The sequence below is a fragment of the Telmatherina bonti genome, assembly GCF_933228915.1.
Source record: "Telmatherina bonti genome assembly, chromosome: 2".
Classification (NCBI taxonomy): domain Eukaryota; kingdom Metazoa; phylum Chordata; class Actinopteri; order Atheriniformes; family Telmatherinidae; genus Telmatherina; species Telmatherina bonti.
Genome location: NC_136620.1, coordinates 40,964,625 through 40,985,590, shown reverse-complemented (window position 1 = coordinate 40,985,590; position 20,966 = coordinate 40,964,625). Strand labels below are relative to the sequence as shown.

The 20,966-nt window shown below is 51.0% G+C and overlaps 1 protein-coding gene across 2 annotated transcripts in view; it reads right to left on the bottom strand.

Annotated features, from left to right (window-relative positions):
* The window catches only part of elmo3 (engulfment and cell motility 3), a 53,741-nt gene that overhangs the window by 16,055 nt on the left and 16,720 nt on the right, over positions 1–20,966 (bottom strand). For both annotated transcript variants that reach the window (XM_079249233.1, XM_079249234.1), the window contains exons 3-11: positions 6,257–6,297; positions 6,088–6,160; positions 5,317–5,367; positions 4,141–4,310; positions 3,868–3,967; positions 3,630–3,781; positions 2,092–2,170; positions 756–806; positions 554–676 (exon numbers count right to left, since the gene is read on the bottom strand). In XM_079249233.1, the coding sequence (XP_079105359.1) occupies positions 554–676; positions 756–806; positions 2,092–2,170; positions 3,630–3,781; positions 3,868–3,967; positions 4,141–4,310; positions 5,317–5,367; positions 6,088–6,160; positions 6,257–6,297 (840 nt within the window). The remainder of the gene's footprint in view (positions 1–553; positions 677–755; positions 807–2,091; positions 2,171–3,629; positions 3,782–3,867; positions 3,968–4,140; positions 4,311–5,316; positions 5,368–6,087; positions 6,161–6,256; positions 6,298–20,966) is intronic.

The following is a 20,966-nucleotide window of genomic DNA, read 5'->3' as shown; positions in this document are numbered from 1 at the left end:
TCACACGCACGCCCCTCACACGCACGCCCCTCACACGCACACCGTTCACACGCACGCCCCTCACATGCACACCGTTCACACGCACGCCCCTTAAACGCACACCGTTCACACGCACGCTCCTCACACGCACACCGTTCACACGCACGCCCCTCACACGCACGCCCCTCACATGCACACGGTTCACACGCATGCCCCTCACATGCACACCGTTCACACGCACGCCCCTTAAACGCACACCGTTCACACGCACGCTCCTCACACGCACACCGTTCACACGCACGCCCCTCACACGCACACCGTTCACACGCACGCCCCTCACACGCACACGCATCTGCGTTGTTTTTGTTTTGCTGCTTTTTTTGAGAAAAGAAGATGATCCCAATCTCCGTCTAACACAATGCACCCCCCCCTCCCCCCGCCCCCAGCTGCAACAAACAAACAGCTCGGCAAGAATCTGTTTAAGAAGATTAAGATTTGTCTTTTTTTTTGCCTCTGATGTGTAAAAACAAGACAAAAAGGAGAAAAGCAGCACGAGTTAAAACGTTCGGCTCACCTGGCTGCAGCAGTCCATCGGCGTCTTCATGCGAGGCTCCAGGTGATTCAAGGTAACCGACTGCAGGACGTAGAGGTAGTGGGCCATCTCGTCTTGGACCGAACCAGAGCTGTGGATGATGTTCTACAAAAGAAACAACAAATTTTCACCATCTTCATCGTTTTTTAAAAAGGTGAAAATCAGACGTAAGATTATAATTCACCTTATAAATGTACTGACGGAGATTCTTCTTGTTGAGAAATGCAAACATTTCCTGAAAAACAGGACAGAAAGAGCAGAAAGCAGACGATTACCTGAAGTGCAGACACACATTTACAACACAAGGTGGTGATGAAGAGCCAGAGAGACTAAATACAGGCTGGACAACGGACTTTGACCCCCACATGGTACGTCCAACTCTGACTCAGACGCTTTGTTCAGGAACTAGTTCGCTGATAAGGAGGCTGGATTAGCTGAGCTTTTGTAAGAATGATTAACAAAGAGAGGAGGAGGAGGAGGAGGAATGAATGAAAGAACTGTTTCTGTACGATGACAGAGGAGCAGAAAGACTCGACTGTCAGGAGGAAAGCTGAGATACAGACGGATTAGACTGGGACAAGTGGTGCCAGCAGGACGTGACTCGGCTCTCGTACGGCCGTATCAGCGGAGGACACGACGCGTCTCAGTGTCGGCTGAGCTCAGTTTCATGACGCGTTGCATCCTGCATCCGACACTGGAACGACTTGATGCTGAACCCCGACTGCAACATTACGGTCAGGCTCCTGCAGGTTTCAGTCAGTCACACTTCAGACCAGACGTGTAGCTGCACACTGGGCCATCTCTTCCTGCAGGCATGATGGGATTTGTAGTTTAATCACCACGCATGAACACCGCCGCTATCTGATCCAGCTGTCCTAAGAACTGGGAATTCTGGGACGTTTTTGCAGGATATGATGAAGCAACTGCAGGATTCCGGGCTGGGAAGTCGGATCCTGAGATTCCAGATGTAAAGATGGCTGCAGGACCTCCTGTTGTTGTTTACTTTGTGTCTGTTACGTAAACAGCAGCGAGTTGTTATCAATAGTTACGTTGCTGCAGCTTGTTTGTAAAAAGTCAGGTCACTACGTGACATAGATCACCTAAACGGCCTGCTGTTGTCATGGTGACGACATTTCTACAACGGGCAACATTTCGCACGATCAAACTTGATGTTTGATCGATTTTAAGGGAACCTGGCACGCAGGTTTGGTTATTTCCAAAGGCAGTGAACAAACTTACCGGTAAAACAAGCACTCAGGACATCGCTCCATAAAAGATAACCAGAAAAACTCTCAGAAACATAAAAACATACTCAGAGGAGATCACTGCAGGTTAACTATTCATACTACATGGTACTGTTCATGTCTGTAACGATCCTGTAATTTTCAGGTCATATTATATCTGGCAAGATCAGAGAAAATGGCAACGCCAGTTTTTTTCCAGCCTTAAATCAGCTGATTTACAGTTTAGCAACAAGCTGCATGTTTGGAGGTGGAAATGGAAAGAAGGGAAAGTTGCACCTGTCTGTCGGCGTCTTCTGCTGTCTGCAGTAAGGCCATCAGGAGGGCCATGGCTTTGGTCTGTATCTGCTGATTCGTCCTAAAAAAAAGAAGAGAAAAAACAATCAACCACATTCAACAAGATCTTTAAACAAACAATTGACAGACTGATAAAGTTCCAGTTACACCCTGTCAAAGCCAACCAGCCGCTGCTGATAAGTTACATGCAGCCGTATGAATAAGACTCGTGTAATTTTAGTGAATGAAATGCAAACATTAAGGCGGGAAAATGTCGAGCAGACACACAGGGCAAAAGGCCATTTTCCACCGGCCCTCCGAACTCTTTGCAGATGTTTTACCCGGACACAGAAGACGGATCAGCAGACGGACAGACAGTTTCGTCCGTCCCCTGAGCTGGTTGTGAGCCTAATTCACCAGCGGGGGCAGTGTTGAGCTGTACAGCTGAGGGATGACCAGAGAAAGGAACAAACCAGACAAGAGGAACAGGAAGAAACACTGCCCACCAGCAGACGAACCGACTTGATAACCATGGCAACGTAAAAGCAGCATGGCGGATGGAGACGCCTGACAACGTTTGAAACAGTAGATGGCAGAAGAACTGGGAGGACTGGCTGAACAGAGTAGGCTGCCCGCCTAAGATTCATCTAAAATTCCTTTTTGGGGCACCGAACTCCTTCGCAACAACATCAAAACATTTCATGTTGTTCTGTTCTGGATCTGGGACCATCTGGTTTGCAGCAGTTTGCGGAAGTACAAGTTCTCTGGAGGGACCAACTCATTGGGCCCAAAAGCCTCCAGCTCCGGTCCCCAACCCCTTGTTTCCTTGTTTTTCCTCATTTCCTTTATTTCATTGGGAATTTGTTCTGATTCACTACAACAGACTTGTTTTATTGTTAACACCAGCGTCTGTGCAATTTTCATATGTTTTTTATTATTTTATTTCTACTTTATTTTTCTCATTAACATCACTATTATTATTTCTCTTCCTAAGTGTCTCACTTCTCTTCCACACTGGGGGCGACCCGTGCGACTGTGGGGGAGGACTGGACCTTAAATCTAGAGTCTGGTCGACACGAGGCGCCGCTATGCGAGTCAGATGCACCTCAGAAGCGTCTTATTGTTGCTCCTGGCTAAACATACGCACCACGTTCTGTTTCTGATGGAGCACGATTCCAGAACCGACAACCAGGAAATTTCAAAATAAAAGCCCCAGTGCAGATTTGCAATGGCTGAATTATCCAGTGACACGAGGTTAAAGGTCAGCCGGGTGGTTCCTTTTGTTACCGTGGTAGACGAGATGTTTGTCATGGAAGTGGAGAATCACATGATACAACAACGCACATTGTTTTAAAAGAGAACAGCAGAAAGGAGAAAGTATAGAGCAAGATATGGGAGTGCATGGTGACTTCAACATACTTACTGACATATAAACACGTTTTTTATTTTTAACGCTACGACTCGTTCAGTCAGACCGTGTGATTTCCTGACCTCATCGCTCCAGGCGATGGGCCGAGATGATGTCAGATTTTATTACTTACACCTGCAGGTGAGCAATGAGCCTCTCCAAGGTGACTTCCTGCTTGACCTTCAGGAAAAGGCTGGGGCTGCTCAGCACCATGCTCTCCAGGATGTCCAGGGACACCTGCTGAATCGAGGCATCAGCTGCTTTGGCGTTGACGAAGCTGGCGATCTAAGTGCAGACCAAGAAGAAAAGCAGGAAGAATGAGAGAGGATGCAGCTGAAAATCTGGCAGGACGGATGAGGAGGTGGCAGAACCTTCTTTATGAAGACGGTGGAGAGGTTCTCCCAGGAAACTATCCCATGATCCATCAGCTCCATGAAACCAGTCAGAGTGTGAGTCATGATCACGTTACTCCTGGACAACGAGGACACGAACACACGGATCCATCAGATATCTAGATCTCTCTAGCCGTGTTTGTATTAATGGGAAATGTGTTGGTGGTTAGAGTGACGTTGCTCAGCAGAACATGCAGGTACATCTGCAGGAACCCTTCGGCATATTCAGCCTTAACCACACAGATAACTTACTCGTTGGAGTCTTCTACTATTTTCACCAACAGGAGGTGTCCGTCCTGGCTGATGAACTCTTGAGCAAAGGTCACATCTGTGGAAACGCCCGCGAGTTCCTTCAACGAGTCACAGCGAACGCCTGCATCGGAGCTTTGGATTCCTTTGTACAGGTCCAGCGCACAGCGGCCCTGCAGGGGAAAGAGGACATGTCCACCAAGCGTCTACCTCTGTACCGTTAAGAGTTTCATAACATAAGTTCATCCTGGACGGAGGTCAGAATCATATTTGCGTATTTGTGACACATCTAGGACAGTGCTTTCAACCTTTTTCTCTCAAGGCACACCACAAACCAAAATGTTTTTATTAAAGTCCATATTATTAATATAAAGTCCATCTTGTCAAAGCCTCTTGCATAGAAATCAGATAAACACAAGAAGATGGAATTTTATTTTCTTTCACTGGGGCCTGTTTGGATGAACACAGAGCTGCTTTTTAGACCACTCAGGTGAAATTGGGAATTTCTCAGGGCACATCTGATAATCTCTCACGGCACACGAGTGTGGCACAGCACAGTGGTTGAAAAACACTGATCTAGGAGACGCATGTTCGAGCCCTGACAGAACACAGGTGAAACTACAGACGGTGCATTAAAACGGGGCGGCAGACTTTCCCCTCGGCCACCCATCGGCTCAGATCGGTCGGAACCTGAACAGATGTCATTCCTTATTTTCTTTCTAAATATTTTACTGATTAAAAAAATCCATGAGGTTTTCCTGGTCCAGATGCAGGAAAACCATGATGCTACCACCACTGTGTTTTACACACAGACTCTTTCGGCTTTGCGTGTGAAGTTTTTCTGTACTTAAAGACTTTCATTTTAATAAACTGAAACAAAACTGCAAACAGGAAACATGCTGAAGTATCTTCATCTTAATGGACTTGTTGATCGCCTCAACCAGCCTCAAAGTTACGGAAGTTTCTCTGCAAACATCTGTGACCAAACTGCTGCTCCAACTGCTTCGTTTATTCCTCCTCCAACACAACCTGATGTTGCTTCAGCTGAAATTCCTGCAGAAATGCTGAAGACCTGGTTGGACTCCAGCAGCACTGTAAGAGGTTTCCTCCGCTGCCACGAGATGCAGACAGAAGACCGAAGCCAAAGAAAGGATGTGACAACGTGGGACGCAGACTCACCGGTGCTTTGGTCAGACGCAGAATGCAGCCGTTCTTAATGTCCAGACGGTTCTGCAACACACACACACACACACACACACACACACACACACACACACACACACACACACACACAGAGAAGATGTGTGTAAAAAAACAAAAACTTTAAACTTTATCACGTTAAGACCACAAACCAGACGACAGGAACACAATCATGCATATAAATAACAAACATGTGCAACATCTGCACGTTGCTGGACGAAGCTGTAGGTCACAGACGTTCACAACGCTCAGGTTAACGCAATAATGTCATAACTCAACGCTGTGCATTACTGACAGGTAATAAAAGAGAGAAAAAGCTGTCATATTACAGATTTGTGACTGTAAAGGATGTTAGAAACACTAGATGCTCTGCAACGAATCTCTTCTGGACTCAACAGCGCAATGAGAAAGCTTTCTGTAGGAGAAAATGCATTTATTCAGCATCCAGTCAAACCCTGGCAAAGTTCAGAGCAAACATGTAGAAGAACAGGATCAGAGCGCTGCTGCTGGAAGCAGGAAATAAGCAGAATGATCACGTTAGTCCAGGAGGAAGAATCTTCCACATCAAGCTGCTCTTAAACTAAAACATCTCTGTTAAACAGCAAAAATAAAATCCTTCCAGAAACTTCAGAGTCTTCTACAGATATAATTTATCTGAATGAACCTCAACAGTGTGTTTCCTATCGCTACCTGACATTAAACTTCTTACACCATCCCGTTCTGAGCCGATCGGCAGGAGCAGGAACTGACCGACTCAGTGATGTACATCTGAACTCCATCAGCGTACTGCAGGGCGTAGTTCTCAGGACCGGGGAGATTCCAGCTGCACGCAGACACAGAAAGAGTCACATCAGCGCAAACAATCAAAGCATGTGCAATATTTACCAGAATGAGGAAGCTGCAGAAGTCGGGAACCTACCCGTCACACACCTCCTTTATAACTGCAGACAGGGGCTTCTTCTGCAGATGACACAAAACTTTACAGTCAAACAGAAAACACTGAAAAAAATATTTATTTGGAAAGACATGGAAGACCAAATAAAACAGCGTGTCACATTTCAGCCGTTTGCTGTGTTATCTCCAACAACCCGACACATTCTGGTCCTCATGGAGCTGAACCGGATCAAACCGGACGTCCGTGTTTTTATCTGTGAACTTCTAGGATCCCTCATGTTTCAACAGGTCATCTGTTGTTCGGCTCATTACTAAACCACCCCATGAAGTCTGGGACATCAGCTTCATCAGGCTTTTTGATCCATGGCAGCTACCGTCGCTGCGGCAGGTGTTGGAACAGGTGGGATGCTGGACTGTATTCATCTGAATGCAACACAGGATTCCACCAGAACTTCCTACGCAACATCCCTTCAGGAGCTTTTCAACCCTGAAACTGTTAGAAATTTAAATCTGCACAGAGTTTCTGATCATTTCTCACCAAAAACCAAATTAAAATTTTCATCTTTTTTTAATAAAAAATTACGAGCTCTGAGCTCAGCGCTGCCCCTACACACAGGTAGGTGTGGAAACACAGCGGGTAGGCGCGGAAACACAGCGGGTAGGCGCGGAAACACAGCGGGTAGGCGCGGAAACACAGCGGGTAGGCGCGGAAACACAGCGGGTAGGCGCGGAAACACAGCGGGTAGGCGCGGAAACACAGCGGGTAGGCGCGGAAACACAGCGGGTAGGCGCGGAAACACAGCGGGTAGGCGCGGAAACACAGCGGGTAGGCGCGGAAACACAGCGGGTAGGCGCGGAAACACAGCGGGTAGGCGCGGAAACACAGCGGGTAGGCGTGGAAACACAGCGGGTGGGAGCGGAAACACAGCGGGTGGGCGCGGAAACACAGCGGGTAGGCGTGGAAACACAGCGGGTGGGAGCGGAAACACAGCGGGTAGGCGCGGAAACACAGCGGATAGGCGCGGAAACACAGCGGATAGGCGCGGAAACACAGCGGGTGGGCGTGGAAACACAGCGGGTAGGCGTGGAAACACAGCAGGTGGGCGTGGAAACACAGCAGGTGGGCGTGGAAACACAGCAGGTGGGCGTGGAAACACAGCAGGTGGGCGTGGAAACACAGCGGGTAGGCGTGGAAACACAGCAGGTGGGCGTGGAAACACAGCGGGTAGGCGCGGAAACACAGCGGGTGGGAGCGGAAACACAGCGGGTGGGCGCGGAAACACAGCGGGTAGGCGCGGAAACACAGCGGGTAGGCGCGGAAACACAGCGGGTAGGCGCGGAAACACAGCGGGTAGGCGTGGAAACACAGCAGGTGGGCGTGGAAACACAGCGGGTAGGCGCGGAAACACAGCGGGTAGGCGTGGAAACACAGCGGGTAGGCGTGGAAACACAGCAGGTGGGCGTGGAAACAGCAGGTGGGCGTGGAAACACAGCGGGTAGGCGCGGAAACAAAGCGGGTAGGCGTGGAAACACAGCGGGTAGGCGTGGAAACACAGCGGGTAGGCGTGGAAACACAGCAGGTGGGCGTGGAAACACAGCAGGTGGGCGTGGAAACACAGCGGGTAGGCGTGGAAACACAGCGGGTAGGCGCGGAAACACAGCGGGTAGGCGTGGAAACACAGCGGGTAGGCGCGGAAACACAGCGGGTAGGCGTGGAAACACAGCGGGTAGGCGCGGAAACACAGCGGGTAGGCGTGGAAACACAGTGGGTAGGCGCGGAAACACAGCGGGTAGGCGCGGAAACACAGCGGGTAGGCGTGGAAACACAGTGGGTAGGCGCGGAAACACAGTGGGTAGGCGCGGAAACACAGCGGGTAGGCGTGGAAACACAGCGGGTAGGCGTGGAAACACAGTGGGTAGGCGCGGAAACACAGCGGGTAGGCGTGGAAACACAGTGGGTAGGCGTGGAAACACAGTGGGTAGGCGCGGAAACACAGTGGGTAGGCGCGGAAACACAGCGGGTAGGCGCGGAAACACAGCGGGTAGGCGTGGAAACACAGCGGGTAGGCGTGGAAACACAGCGGGTAGGCGTGGAAACACAGTGGGTAGGCGCGGAAACACAGCGGGTAGGCGTGGAAACACAGCGGGTAGGCGTGGAAACACAGTGGGTAGGCGCGGAAACACAGCGGGTAGGCGTGGAAACACAGCAGGTGGGCGTGGAAACAGCAGGTGGGCGTGGAAACACAGCGGGTAGGCGCGGAAACACAGTGGGTAGGCGCGGAAACACAGCGGGTAGGCGCGGAAACACAGCGGGTAGGCGTGGAAACACAGCGGGTAGGCGCGGAAACACAGCGGGTAGGCGTGGAAACACAGCGGGTAGGCGCGGAAACACAGCGGGTAGGCGTGGAAACACAGTGGGTAGGCGCGGAAACACAGCGGGTAGGCGCGGAAACACAGCGGGTAGGCGTGGAAACACAGTGGGTAGGCGCGGAAACACAGTGGGTAGGCGCGGAAACACAGCGGGTAGGCGTGGAAACACAGCGGGTAGGCGTGGAAACACAGTGGGTAGGCGCGGAAACACAGCGGGTAGGCGTGGAAACACAGTGGGTAGGCGTGGAAACACAGTGGGTAGGCGCGGAAACACAGTGGGTAGGCGCGGAAACACAGCGGGTAGGCGCGGAAACACAGCGGGTAGGCGTGGAAACACAGCGGGTAGGCGTGGAAACACAGCGGGTAGGCGTGGAAACACAGTGGGTAGGCGCGGAAACACAGCGGGTAGGCGTGGAAACACAGCGGGTAGGCGTGGAAACACAGTGGGTAGGCGCGGAAACACAGCGGGTAGGCGTGGAAACACAGCAGGTGGGCGTGGAAACAGCAGGTGGGCGTGGAAACACAGCGGGTAGGCGCGGAAACACAGTGGGTAGGCGCGGAAACACAGCGGGTAGGCGTGGAAACACAGCGGGTAGGCGTGGAAACACAGCGGGTAGGCGCGGAAACACAGCGGGTAGGCGCGGAAACACAGCGGGTAGGCGTGGAAACACAGCGGGTAGGCGCGGAAACACAGCGGGTAGGCGCGGAAACACAGCGGGTAGGCGCGGAAACACAGCGGGTAGGCGCGGAAACACAGCGGATAGGCGCGGAAACACAGCAGGTGGGCGTGGAAACACAGCGGGTAGGCGCGGAAACACAGCGGGTAGGCGTGGAAACACAGCGGGTAGGCGCGGAAACACAGCGGGTAGGCGTGGAAACACAGTGGGTAGGCGCGGAAACACACCAGGTAGGCGCGGAAACACAGCTGAAGTGGGTGGTTCTGCTCAGACTTTCCTCTGTCAGAGCTGAACTCGTGTTTCAGGACCAACATGCTGCGACGGCATCTTTCACCGCAGTTATTCCGTCTGGCTGCAAAGCTGGAGAAGAGGAAACCCCAACACCTTCTAAACAACGTGCCCTCGCTGCCAACGGAGAGTGAATAAAAGCCAGACTGCCTCCATGTCTGGCTCCCAGCAATCCTGCTGTTAGTGGTCCGGCCTGCGGTTCCACAGGGAAAATGTGCTCCGGTTCTGTGGTCGGCCCGCTGGATGCTCTGTAATTAGTGGCACTCTGCAGGGTCAACCAATCAGCTGCATCTGGTGGGAATGTCTGGGCCAATGGGAGGCTTGTCTGGCCCGACGCGGTTTGGTTGGAAGCTAATGGAACACGACATTTATTGATCCCTTTGGATCAATAAGTCTTTTCGATAAAATAGAGGTTTGACAAAAACCGCTGAAACTTTATATTTGTCAAATTAAGTTGCATTTTCTAACATTTAATACAGTTCTTAGAGCGTGTGAATGACAGTACGTGATGTAACACACACACACACACACACACACACACACACACACACACACACACACACACACACTTGTCTGTTACGGTCTTGCACAAGGAAGTACAACTTCCTCAAAGTTACTGGGAAACATGGAAAAGTTCCTCACAACCACATTTGGTTAAAGATGAGCAAACAGAGCAAACAGAGGATTTTATTGCCGTTGTGGGATAAAATCCCACAACGGCAATAAAACCCGAAGACGAGACCAGAACCAACGACTTCCAGGGTCCATCTGGGCCGCTAACGTCTGATCCCTGAGCAGAGAAGGTCTGAAGATGAGAAAACACCCAGCAGCAGTTGTCTGGACCAGAACCAGCAGAAGAACACACCGGGTTTCACTCCTGCCAGTAAGAACAGGAAACTGAGGCCACAATTCACAACAACCGGGTCTTATGAGTCTCTGTTTCAGCTCCACATTCACATGGATCAGAACCTGCTGGAACGGGAGATTCTCATCGTGATGAGGTGGAACGGGAGATTCTCATCATGATGAGGTGGAACAGGAGATTCTCGTGGTGATGAGGTGGAACGGGAGATTCTCATGGTGATGAGGTGGGAACGGGAGATTCTCATGGTGATGAGGTGGAACGGGAGATTCTCATGGTGATGAGGTGGAACGGGAGATTCTCATGGTGATGAGGTGGGAATGGGAGATTCTCATGGTGATGAGGTGGGAATGGGAGATTCTCATGGTGATGAGGTGGGAATGGGAGATTCTCATGGTGATGAGGTGGGAATGGGAGATTCTCATGGTGATGAGGTGGGAATGGGAGATTCTCATGGTGATGAGGTGGGAATGGGAGATTCTCATCGTGATGAGGTGGGAATGGGAGATTCTCATCGTGATGAGGTGGGAATGGGAGATTCTCATGGTGATGAGGTGGGAATGGGAGATTCTCATCGTGATGAGGTGGAACGGGAGATTCTCATCATGATGAGGTGGAACGGGAGATTCTCGTGGTGATGAGGTGGAACGGGAGATTCTCATGGTGATGAGGTGGAACGGGAGATTCTCATGGTGATGAGGTGGAATGGGAGATTCTCATGGTGATGAGGTGGAACGAGAGATTCTCATGGTGATGAGGTGGAACGGGAGATTCTCATGGTGATGAGGTGGGAATGGGAGATTCTCATCGTGATGAGGTGGGAATGGGAGATTCTCATGGTGATGAGGTGGGAATGGGAGATTCTCATCGTGATGAGGTGGAACGGGAGATTCTCATGGTGATGAGGTGGAACAGAAGATTCTCATGGTGATGAGGTGGAACGGTAGATTCTCATGGTGATGAGGTGGAACGGTAGATTCTCATGGTGATGAGGTGGAACGGTAGATTCTCATGGTGATGAGGTGGAACGGGAGATTCTCATGGTGATGAGGTGGAACGGGAGATTCTCGTGGTGATGAGGTGGAACGGGAGATTCTCGTGGTGATGAGGTGGAACGGGAGATTCTCATGGTGATGAGGTGGAACGGGAGATTCTCATGGTGATGAGGTGGAACGGGAGATTCTCATGGTGATGAGGTGGAACGGGAGATTCTCATGGTGATGAGGTGGAATGGGAGATTCTCATCATGAGGTGGAACGGGAGATTCTCATGGTGATGAGGTGGAACGGGAGATTCTCATGGTGATGAGGTGGAACGGGAGATTCTCATGGTGATGAGGTGGAACGGGAGATTCTCATCATGATGAGGTGGAACGGGAGATTCTCATGGTGATGAGGTGGAACGGTAGATTCTCATGGTGATGAGGTGGAACGGGAGATTCTCATGGTGATGAGGTGGAACGGGAGATTCTCATCGTGATGAGGTGGAACGGTAGATTCTCATGGTGATGAGGTGGAACGGGAGATTCTCATGGTGATGAGGTGGAACGGGAGATTCTCGTGGTGATGAGGTGGAACGGGAGATTCTCGTGGTGATGAGGTGGAACGGGAGATTCTCGTGGTGATGATGTGGAACGGGAGATTCTCGTGGTGATGATGTGGAACGGGAGATTCTCGTGGTGATGAGGTGGAACGGGAGATTCTCGTGGTGATGAGGTGGAACGGGAGATTCTCATGGTGATGAGGTGGAACGGGAGATTCTCATGGTGATGAGGTGGAACGGGAGATTCTCATGGTGATGAGGTGGAACCTGAGATTCTCATGGTGATGAGGTGGAACGGGAGATTCTCATGGTGATGAGGTGGAACGGGAGATTCTCATGGTGATGAGGTGGAACGGGAGATTCTCATGGTGATGAGGTGGAACGGGAGATTCTCATGGTGATGAGGTGGAACGGGAGATTCTCATGGTGATGAGGTGGAATGGGAGATTCTCATGGTGATGAGGTGGAACGAGAGATTCTCATGGTGATGAGGTGGAACGGGAGATTCTCATGGTGATGAGGTGGGAATGGGAGATTCTCATCGTGATGAGGTGGGAATGGGAGATTCTCATGGTGATGAGGTGGGAATGGGAGATTCTCATCGTGATGAGGTGGAACGGGAGATTCTCATGGTGATGAGGTGGAACAGAAGATTCTCATGGTGATGAGGTGGAACGGTAGATTCTCATGGTGATGAGGTGGAACGGTAGATTCTCATGGTGATGAGGTGGAACGGTAGATTCTCATGGTGATGAGGTGGAACGGGAGATTCTCGTGGTGATGAGGTGGAACGGGAGATTCTCGTGGTGATGAGGTGGAACGGGAGATTCTCGTGGTGATGAGGTGGAACGGGAGATTCTCATGGTGATGAGGTGGAACGGGAGATTCTCATGGTGATGAGGTGGAACGGGAGATTCTCATGGTGATGAGGTGGAACGAGAGATTCTCATGGTGATGAGGTGGAATGGGAGATTCTCATCATGAGGTGGAACGGGAGATTCTCATGGTGATGAGGTGGAACGGGAGATTCTCATGGTGATGAGGTGGAACGGGAGATTCTCATGGTGATGAGGTGGAACGGGAGATTCTCATCATGATGAGGTGGAACGGGAGATTCTCATGGTGATGAGGTGGAACGGTAGATTCTCATGGTGATGAGGTGGAACGGGAGATTCTCATGGTGATGAGGTGGAACGGGAGATTCTCATGGTGATGAGGTGGAACGGTAGATTCTCATGGTGATGAGGTGGAACGGGAGATTCTCATGGTGATGAGGTGGAACGGGAGATTCTCATGGTGATGAGGTGGAACGGTAGATTCTCATGGTGATGAGGTGGAACGGGAGATTCTCATGGTGATGAGGTGGAACGGGAGATTCTCGTGGTGATGAGGTGGAACGGGAGATTCTCGTGGTGATGAGGTGGAACGGGAGATTCTCGTGGTGATGATGTGGAACGGGAGATTCTCGTGGTGATGATGTGGAACGGGAGATTCTCGTGGTGATGAGGTGGAACGGGAGATTCTCGTGGTGATGAGGTGGAACGGGAGATTCTCATGGTGATGAGGTGGAACGGGAGATTCTCATGGTGATGAGGTGGAACGGGAGATTCTCATGGTGATGAGGTGGAACCTGAGATTCTCATGGTGATGAGGTGGAACGGGAGATTCTCATGGTGATGAGGTGGAACGGGAGATTCTCATGGTGATGAGGTGGAACGGGAGATTCTCATGGTGATGAGGTGGAACGGGAGATTCTCATGGTGATGAGGTGGAACGGGAGATTCTCATGGTGATGAGGTGGAACGGGAGATTCTCGTGGTGATGAGGTGGAACGGGAGATTCTCATGGTGATGAGGTGGAACGGGAGATTCTCGTGGTGATGAGGTGGAACGGGAGATTCTCGTGGTGATGAGGTGGAACGGGAGATTCTCATGGTGATGAGGTGGAACGGGAGATTCTCATGGTGATGAGGTGGAACGGGAGATTCTCATGGTGATGAGGTGGAACGAGAGATTCTCATGGTGATGAGGTGGAACGGGAGATTCTCATGGTGATGAGGTGGAACGGGAGATTCTCATGGTGATGAGGTGGAACGGGAGATTCTCATCATGATGAGGTGGAACGGTAGATTCTCATGGTGATGAGGTGGAACGGGAGATTCTCATGGTGATGAGGTGGAACGGGAGATTCTCATGGTGATGAGGTGGAACGGGAGATTCTCATCATGATGAGGTGGAACGGTAGATTCTCATGGTGATGAGGGGGAACGGGAGATTCTCATGGTGATGAGGTGGAACGGTAGATTCTCATGGTGATGAGGTGGAACGGGAGATTCTCATGGTGATGAGGTGGAACGGGAGATTCTCATGGTGATGAGGTGGAACGGTAGATTCTCATGGTGATGAGGTGGAACGGGAGATTCTCATGGTGATGAGGTGGAACGGGAGATTCTCATGGTGATGAGGTGGAACGGGAGATTCTCGTGGTGATGAGGTGGAACGGGAGATTCTCGTGGTGATGAGGTGGAACGGGAGATTCTCGTGGTGATGAGGTGGAACGGGAGATTCTCGTGGTGATGAGGTGGAACGGGAGATTCTCGTGGTGATGAGGTGGAACGGGAGATTCTCGTGGTGATGAGGTGGAACGGGAGATTCTCGTGGTGATGAGGTGGAACGGGAGATTCTCGTGGTGATGAGGTGGAACGGGAGATTCTCGTGGTGATGAGGTGGAACGGGAGATTCTCATGGTGATGAGGTGGAACGGGAGATTCTCATGGTGATGAGGTGGAACGGGAGATTCTCATGGTGATGAGGTGGAACGGGAGATTCTCATGGTGATGAGGTGGAACGGGAGATTCTCGTGGTGATGAGGTGGAACGGGAGATTCTCGTGGTGATGAGGTGGAACGGGAGATTCTCGTGGTGATGAGGTGGAACGGGAGATTCTCGTGGTGATGAGGTGGAACGGGAGATTCTCATGGTGATGAGGTGGAACGGGAGATTCTCATGGTGATGAGGTGGAACGGGAGATTCTCATGGTGATGAGGTGGAACGAGAGATTCTCATGGTGATGAGGTGGAACGGGAGATTCTCATCGTGATGAGGTGGAACGGGAGATTCTCATGGTGATGAGGTGGAACGGGAGATTCTCATCATGATGAGGTGGAACGGTAGATTCTCATGGTGATGAGGTGGAACGGGAGATTCTCATGGTGATGAGGTGGAACGGGAGATTCTCGTGGTGATGAGGTGGAACGGGAGATTCTCGTGGTGATGAGGTGGAACGGGAGATTCTCGTGGTGATGAGGTGGAACGGGAGATTCTCGTGGTGATGAGGTGGAACGGGAGATTCTCGTGGTGATGAGGTGGAACGGGAGATTCTCGTGGTGATGATGTGGAACGGGAGATTCTCGTGGTGATGAGGTGGAACGGGAGATTCTCGTGGTGATGAGGTGGAACGGGAGATTCTCGTGGTGATGAGGTGGAACGGGAGATTCTCGTGGTGATGAGGTGGAACGGGAGATTCTCGTGGTGATGAGGTGGAACGGGAGATTCTCGTGGTGATGATGTGGAACGGGAGATTCTCATGGTGATGAGGTGGAACGGGAGATTCTCATGGTGATGAGGTGGAACGGGAGATTCTCATGGTGATGAGGTGGAACGGGAGATTCTCATGGTGATGAGGTGGAACGGGAGATTCTCATGGTGATGAGGTGGAACGGGAGATTCTCATGGTGATGAGGTGGAACGGAAGATTCTCATGGTGATGAGGTGGAACGGGAGATTCTCATGGTGATGAGGTGGAACGGGAGATTCTCATGGTGATGAGGTGGAACGGGAGATTCTCATGGTGATGAGGTGGAACGGGAGATTCTCATGGTGATGAGGTGGAACGGGAGATTCTCATGGTGATTAGGTGGAACGGGAGATTCTCATGGTGATGAGGTGGAACGGGAGATTCTCATGGTGATGAGGTGGAACGAGAGATTCTCATGGTGATGAGGTGGAACGGGAGATTCTCATCATGATGAGGTGGAACGGGAGATTCTCATCATGATGAGGTGGAACGGGAGATTCTCATGGTGATGAGGTGGAACGGGAGATTCTCATGGTGATGAGGTGGAACAGAAGATTCTCATGGTGATGAGGTGGAACGGGAGATTCTCATGGTGATGAGGTGGAACGGGAGATTCTCATGGTGATGAGGTGGAACGGGAGATTCTCATGGTGATGAGGTGGAACGAGAGATTCTCATGGTGATGAGGTGGAACGGGAGATTCTCATCATGATGAGGTGGAACGGGAGATTCTCATCATGATGAGGTGGAACGGGAGATTCTCATGGTGATGAGGTGGAACGGGAGATTCTCATGGTGATGAGGTGGAACAGAAGATTCTCATGGTGATGAGGTGGAACGGGAAATTCTCATCATGATGAGGTAGAACGGGAGATTCTCATCATGATGAGGTGGAACGGGAGATTCTCATCATGATGAGGTGGAACGGGAGATTCTCGTGGTGATGAGGTGGAACGGGAGATTCTCATCATGATGAGGTGGAACGGGAGATTCTCATGGTGATGAGGTGGAACGGGAGATTCTCATGGTGATGAGGTGGAACGGTAGATTCTCATGGTGATGAGGTGGAACGGGAGATTCTCATGGTGATGAGGTGGAACGAGAGATTCTCATGGTGATGAGGTGGAACGGGAGATTCTCATCGTGATGAGGTGGAACGGGAGATTCTCATGGTGATGAGGTGGAACGGGAGATTCTCATCATGATGAGGTGGAACGGTAGATTCTCATGGTGATGAGGTGGAACGGGAGATTCTCATGGTGATGAGGTGGAACGGGAGATTCTCGTGGTGATGAGGTGGAACGGGAGATTCTCATGGTGATGAGGTGGAACGGGAGATTCTCGTGGTGATGAGGTGGAACGGTAGATTCTCATGGTGATGAGGTGGAACGGGAGATTCTCATGGTGATGAGGTGGAACGGGAGATTCTCATCGTGATGAGGTGGAACGGTAGATTCTCATGGTGATGAGGTGGAACGGGAGATTCTCATGGTGATGAGGTGGAACGGGAGATTCTCGTGGTGATGAGGTGGAACGGGAGATTCTCGTGGTGATGAGGTGGAACGGGAGATTCTCGTGGTGATGATGTGGAACGGGAGATTCTCGTGGTGATGATGTGGAACGGGAGATTCTCGTGGTGATGAGGTGGAACGGGAGATTCTCGTGGTGATGAGGTGGAACGGGAGATTCTCATGGTGATGAGGTGGAACGGGAGATTCTCATGGTGATGAGGTGGAACGGGAGATTCTCATGGTGATGAGGTGGAACCTGAGATTCTCATGGTGATGAGGTGGAACGGGAGATTCTCATGGTGATGAGGTGGAACGGGAGATTCTCATGGTGATGAGGTGGAACGGGAGATTCTCATGGTGATGAGGTGGAACGGGAGATTCTCATGGTGATGAGGTGGAACGGGAGATTCTCATGGTGATGAGGTGGAACGGGAGATTCTCATGGTGATGAGGTGGAACGGGAGATTCTCATGGTGATGAGGTGGAACGGGAGATTCTCATGGTGATGAGGTGGAACGGGAGATTCTCGTGGTGATGAGGTGGAACGGGAGATTCTCATGGTGATGAGGTGGAACGGGAGATTCTCATGGTGATGAGGTGGAACGGGAGATTCTCATGGTGATGAGGTGGAACGAGAGATTCTCATGGTGATGAGGTGGAACGGGAGATTCTCATGGTGATGAGGTGGAACGGGAGATTCTCATGGTGATGAGGTGGAACGGGAGATTCTCATCATGATGAGGTGGAACGGTAGATTCTCATGGTGATGAGGTGGAACGGGAGATTCTCATGGTGATGAGGTGGAACGGGAGATTCTCATGGTGATGAGGTGGAACGGGAGATTCTCATCATGATGAGGTGGAACGGTAGATTCTCATGGTGATGAGGGGGAACGGGAGATTCTCATGGTGATGAGGTGGAACGGTAGATTCTCATGGTGATGAGGTGGAACGGGAGATTCTCATGGTGATGAGGTGGAACGGGAGATTCTCATGGTGATGAGGTGGAACGGTAGATTCTCATGGTGATGAGGTGGAACGGGAGATTCTCATGGTGATGAGGTGGAACGGGAGATTCTCATGGTGATGAGGTGGAACGGGAGATTCTCGTGGTGATGAGGTGGAACGGGAGATTCTCGTGGTGATGAGGTGGAACGGGAGATTCTCGTGGTGATGAGGTGGAACGGGAGATTCTCGTGGTGATGAGGTGGAACGGGAGATTCTCGTGGTGATGAGGTGGAACGGGAGATTCTCGTGGTGATGAGGTGGAACGGGAGATTCTCGTGGTGATGAGGTGGAACGGGAGATTCTCATGGTGATGAGGTGGAACGGGAGATTCTCATGGTGATGAGGTGGAACAGGAGATTCTCATGGTGATGAGGTGGAACGGGAGATTCTCATGGTGATGAGGTGGAACGGGAGATTCTCATGGTGATGAGGTGGAACGGGAGATTCTCGTGGTGATGAGGTGGAACGGGAGATTCTCGTGGTGATGAGGTGGAACGGGAGATTCTCGTGGTGATGAGGTGGAACGGGAGATTCTCGTGGTGATGAGGTGGAACGGGAGATTCTCGTGGTGATGAGGTGGAACGGGAGATTCTCATGGTGATGAGGTGGAACGGGAGATTCTCATGGTGATGAGGTGGAACGAGAGATTCTCATGGTGATGAGGTGGAACGGGAGATTCTCATCGTGATGAGGTGGAACGGGAGATTCTCATGGTGATGAGGTGGAACGGGAGATTCTCATCATGATGAGGTGGAACGGTAGATTCTCATGGTGATGAGGTGGAACGGGAGATTCTCATGGTGATGAGGTGGAACGGGAGATTCTCGTGGTGATGAGGTGGAACGGGAGATTCTCGTGGTGATGAGGTGGAACGGGAGATTCTCGTGGTGATGAGGTGGAACGGGAGATTCTCGTGGTGATGAGGTGGAACGGGAGATTCTCGTGGTGATGAGGTGGAACGGGAGATTCTCGTGGTGATGAGGTGGAACGGGAGATTCTCGTGGTGATGATGTGGAACGGGAGATTCTCATGGTGATGAGGTGGAACGGGAGATTCTCATGGTGATGAGGTGGAACGGGAGATTCTCATGGTGATGAGGTGGAACGGGAGATTCTCATGGTGATGAGGTGGAACGGGAGATTCTCATGGTGATGAGGTGGAACGGGAGATTCTCATGGTGATGAGGTGGAACGGGAGATTCTCATGGTGATGAGGTGGAACGGGAGATTCTCATGGTGATGAGGTGGAACGGGAGATTCTCATGGTGATTAGGTGGAACGGGAGATTCTCATGGTGATGAGGTGGAACGGGAGATTCTCATGGTGATGAGGTGGAACGGGAGATTCTCATGGTGATGAGGTGGAACGGGAGATTCTCATCATGATGAGGTGGAACGGGAGATTCTCATCATGATGAGGTGGAACGGGAGATTCTCATGGTGATGAGGTGGAACGGGAGATTCTCATGGTGATGAGGTGGAACAGAAGATTCTCATGGTGATGAGGTGGAACGGGAGATTCTCATGGTGATGAGGTGGAACGGGAGATTCTCATGGTGATGAGGTGGAACGGGAGATTCTCATGGTGATGAGGTGGAACGGGAGATTCTCATCATGATGAGGTGGAACGGGAGATTCTCATCATGATGAGGTGGAACGGGAGATTCTCATGGTGATGAGGTGGAACGGGAGATTCTCATGGTGATGAGGTGGAACAGAAGATTCTCATGGTGATGAGGTGGAACGGGAAATTCTCATCATGATGAGGTAGAACGGGAGATTCTCATCATGATGAGGTGGAACGGGAGATTCTCATCATGATGAGGTGGAACGGGAGATTCTCGTGGTGATGAGGTGGAACGGGAGATTCTCATCATGATGAGGTGGAACAGGAGATTCTCGTGGTGATGAGGTGGAACGGGAGATTCTCATCATGATGAGGTGGAACAGGAGATTCTCGTGGTGATGTGGTGGAACAGGAGATTCTCATGGTGATGAGGTGGAACAGGAGATTCTCATGGTGATGAGGTGGAACAGGAGATTCTCATGGTGATGAGGTGGAACAGAAGATTCTCATGGTGATGAGGTGGAACAGGAGATTCTCGTGGTGATGTGGTGGAACAGGAGATTCTCATGGTGATGAGGTGGAACAGGAGATTCTCATGGTGATGAGGTGGAACAGGAGATTCTTGTGGTGATGAGGTGGAACGGGAGATTCTCGTGGTGATGAGGTGGAACGGGAGATTCTCATCATGATGAGGTGGAACGGGAGATTCTCGTGGTGATGAGGTGGAACGGGAGATTCTCATCATGATGAGGTGGAACAGGAGATTCTCGTGGTGATGTGGTGGAACAGGAGATTCTCATGGTGATGAGGTGGAACAGGAGATTCTCATGGTGATGAGGTGGAACAGGAGATTCTCATGGTGATGAGGTGGAACAGAAGATTCTCATGGTGATGAGGTGGAACGGGAAATTCTCATCATGATGAGGTGGAACGGGAGATTCTCATCATGATGAGGTGGAACAGGAGATTCTCATCATGATGAGGTGGAACGGGAGATTCTCGTGGTGATGTGGTGGAACAGGAGATTCTCATGGTGATGAGGTGGAACAGGAGATTCTCGTGGTGAAGTGGTGGAACAGGAGATTCTCATGGTGATGAGGTGGAACAGGAGATTCTCATGGTGATGAGGTGGAACAGGAGATTCTTGTGGTGATGAGGTGGAACAGGAGATTCTTGTGGTGATGAGGTGGAACAGGAGATTCTCATGGTGATGAGGTGGAACAGAAGATTCTCATGGTGATGAGGTGGAACAGGAGATTCTCATGGTGATGAGGTGGAACAGGAGATTCTCATGGTGATGAGGTGGAACAGGAGATTCTCATGGTGATGAGGTGGAAC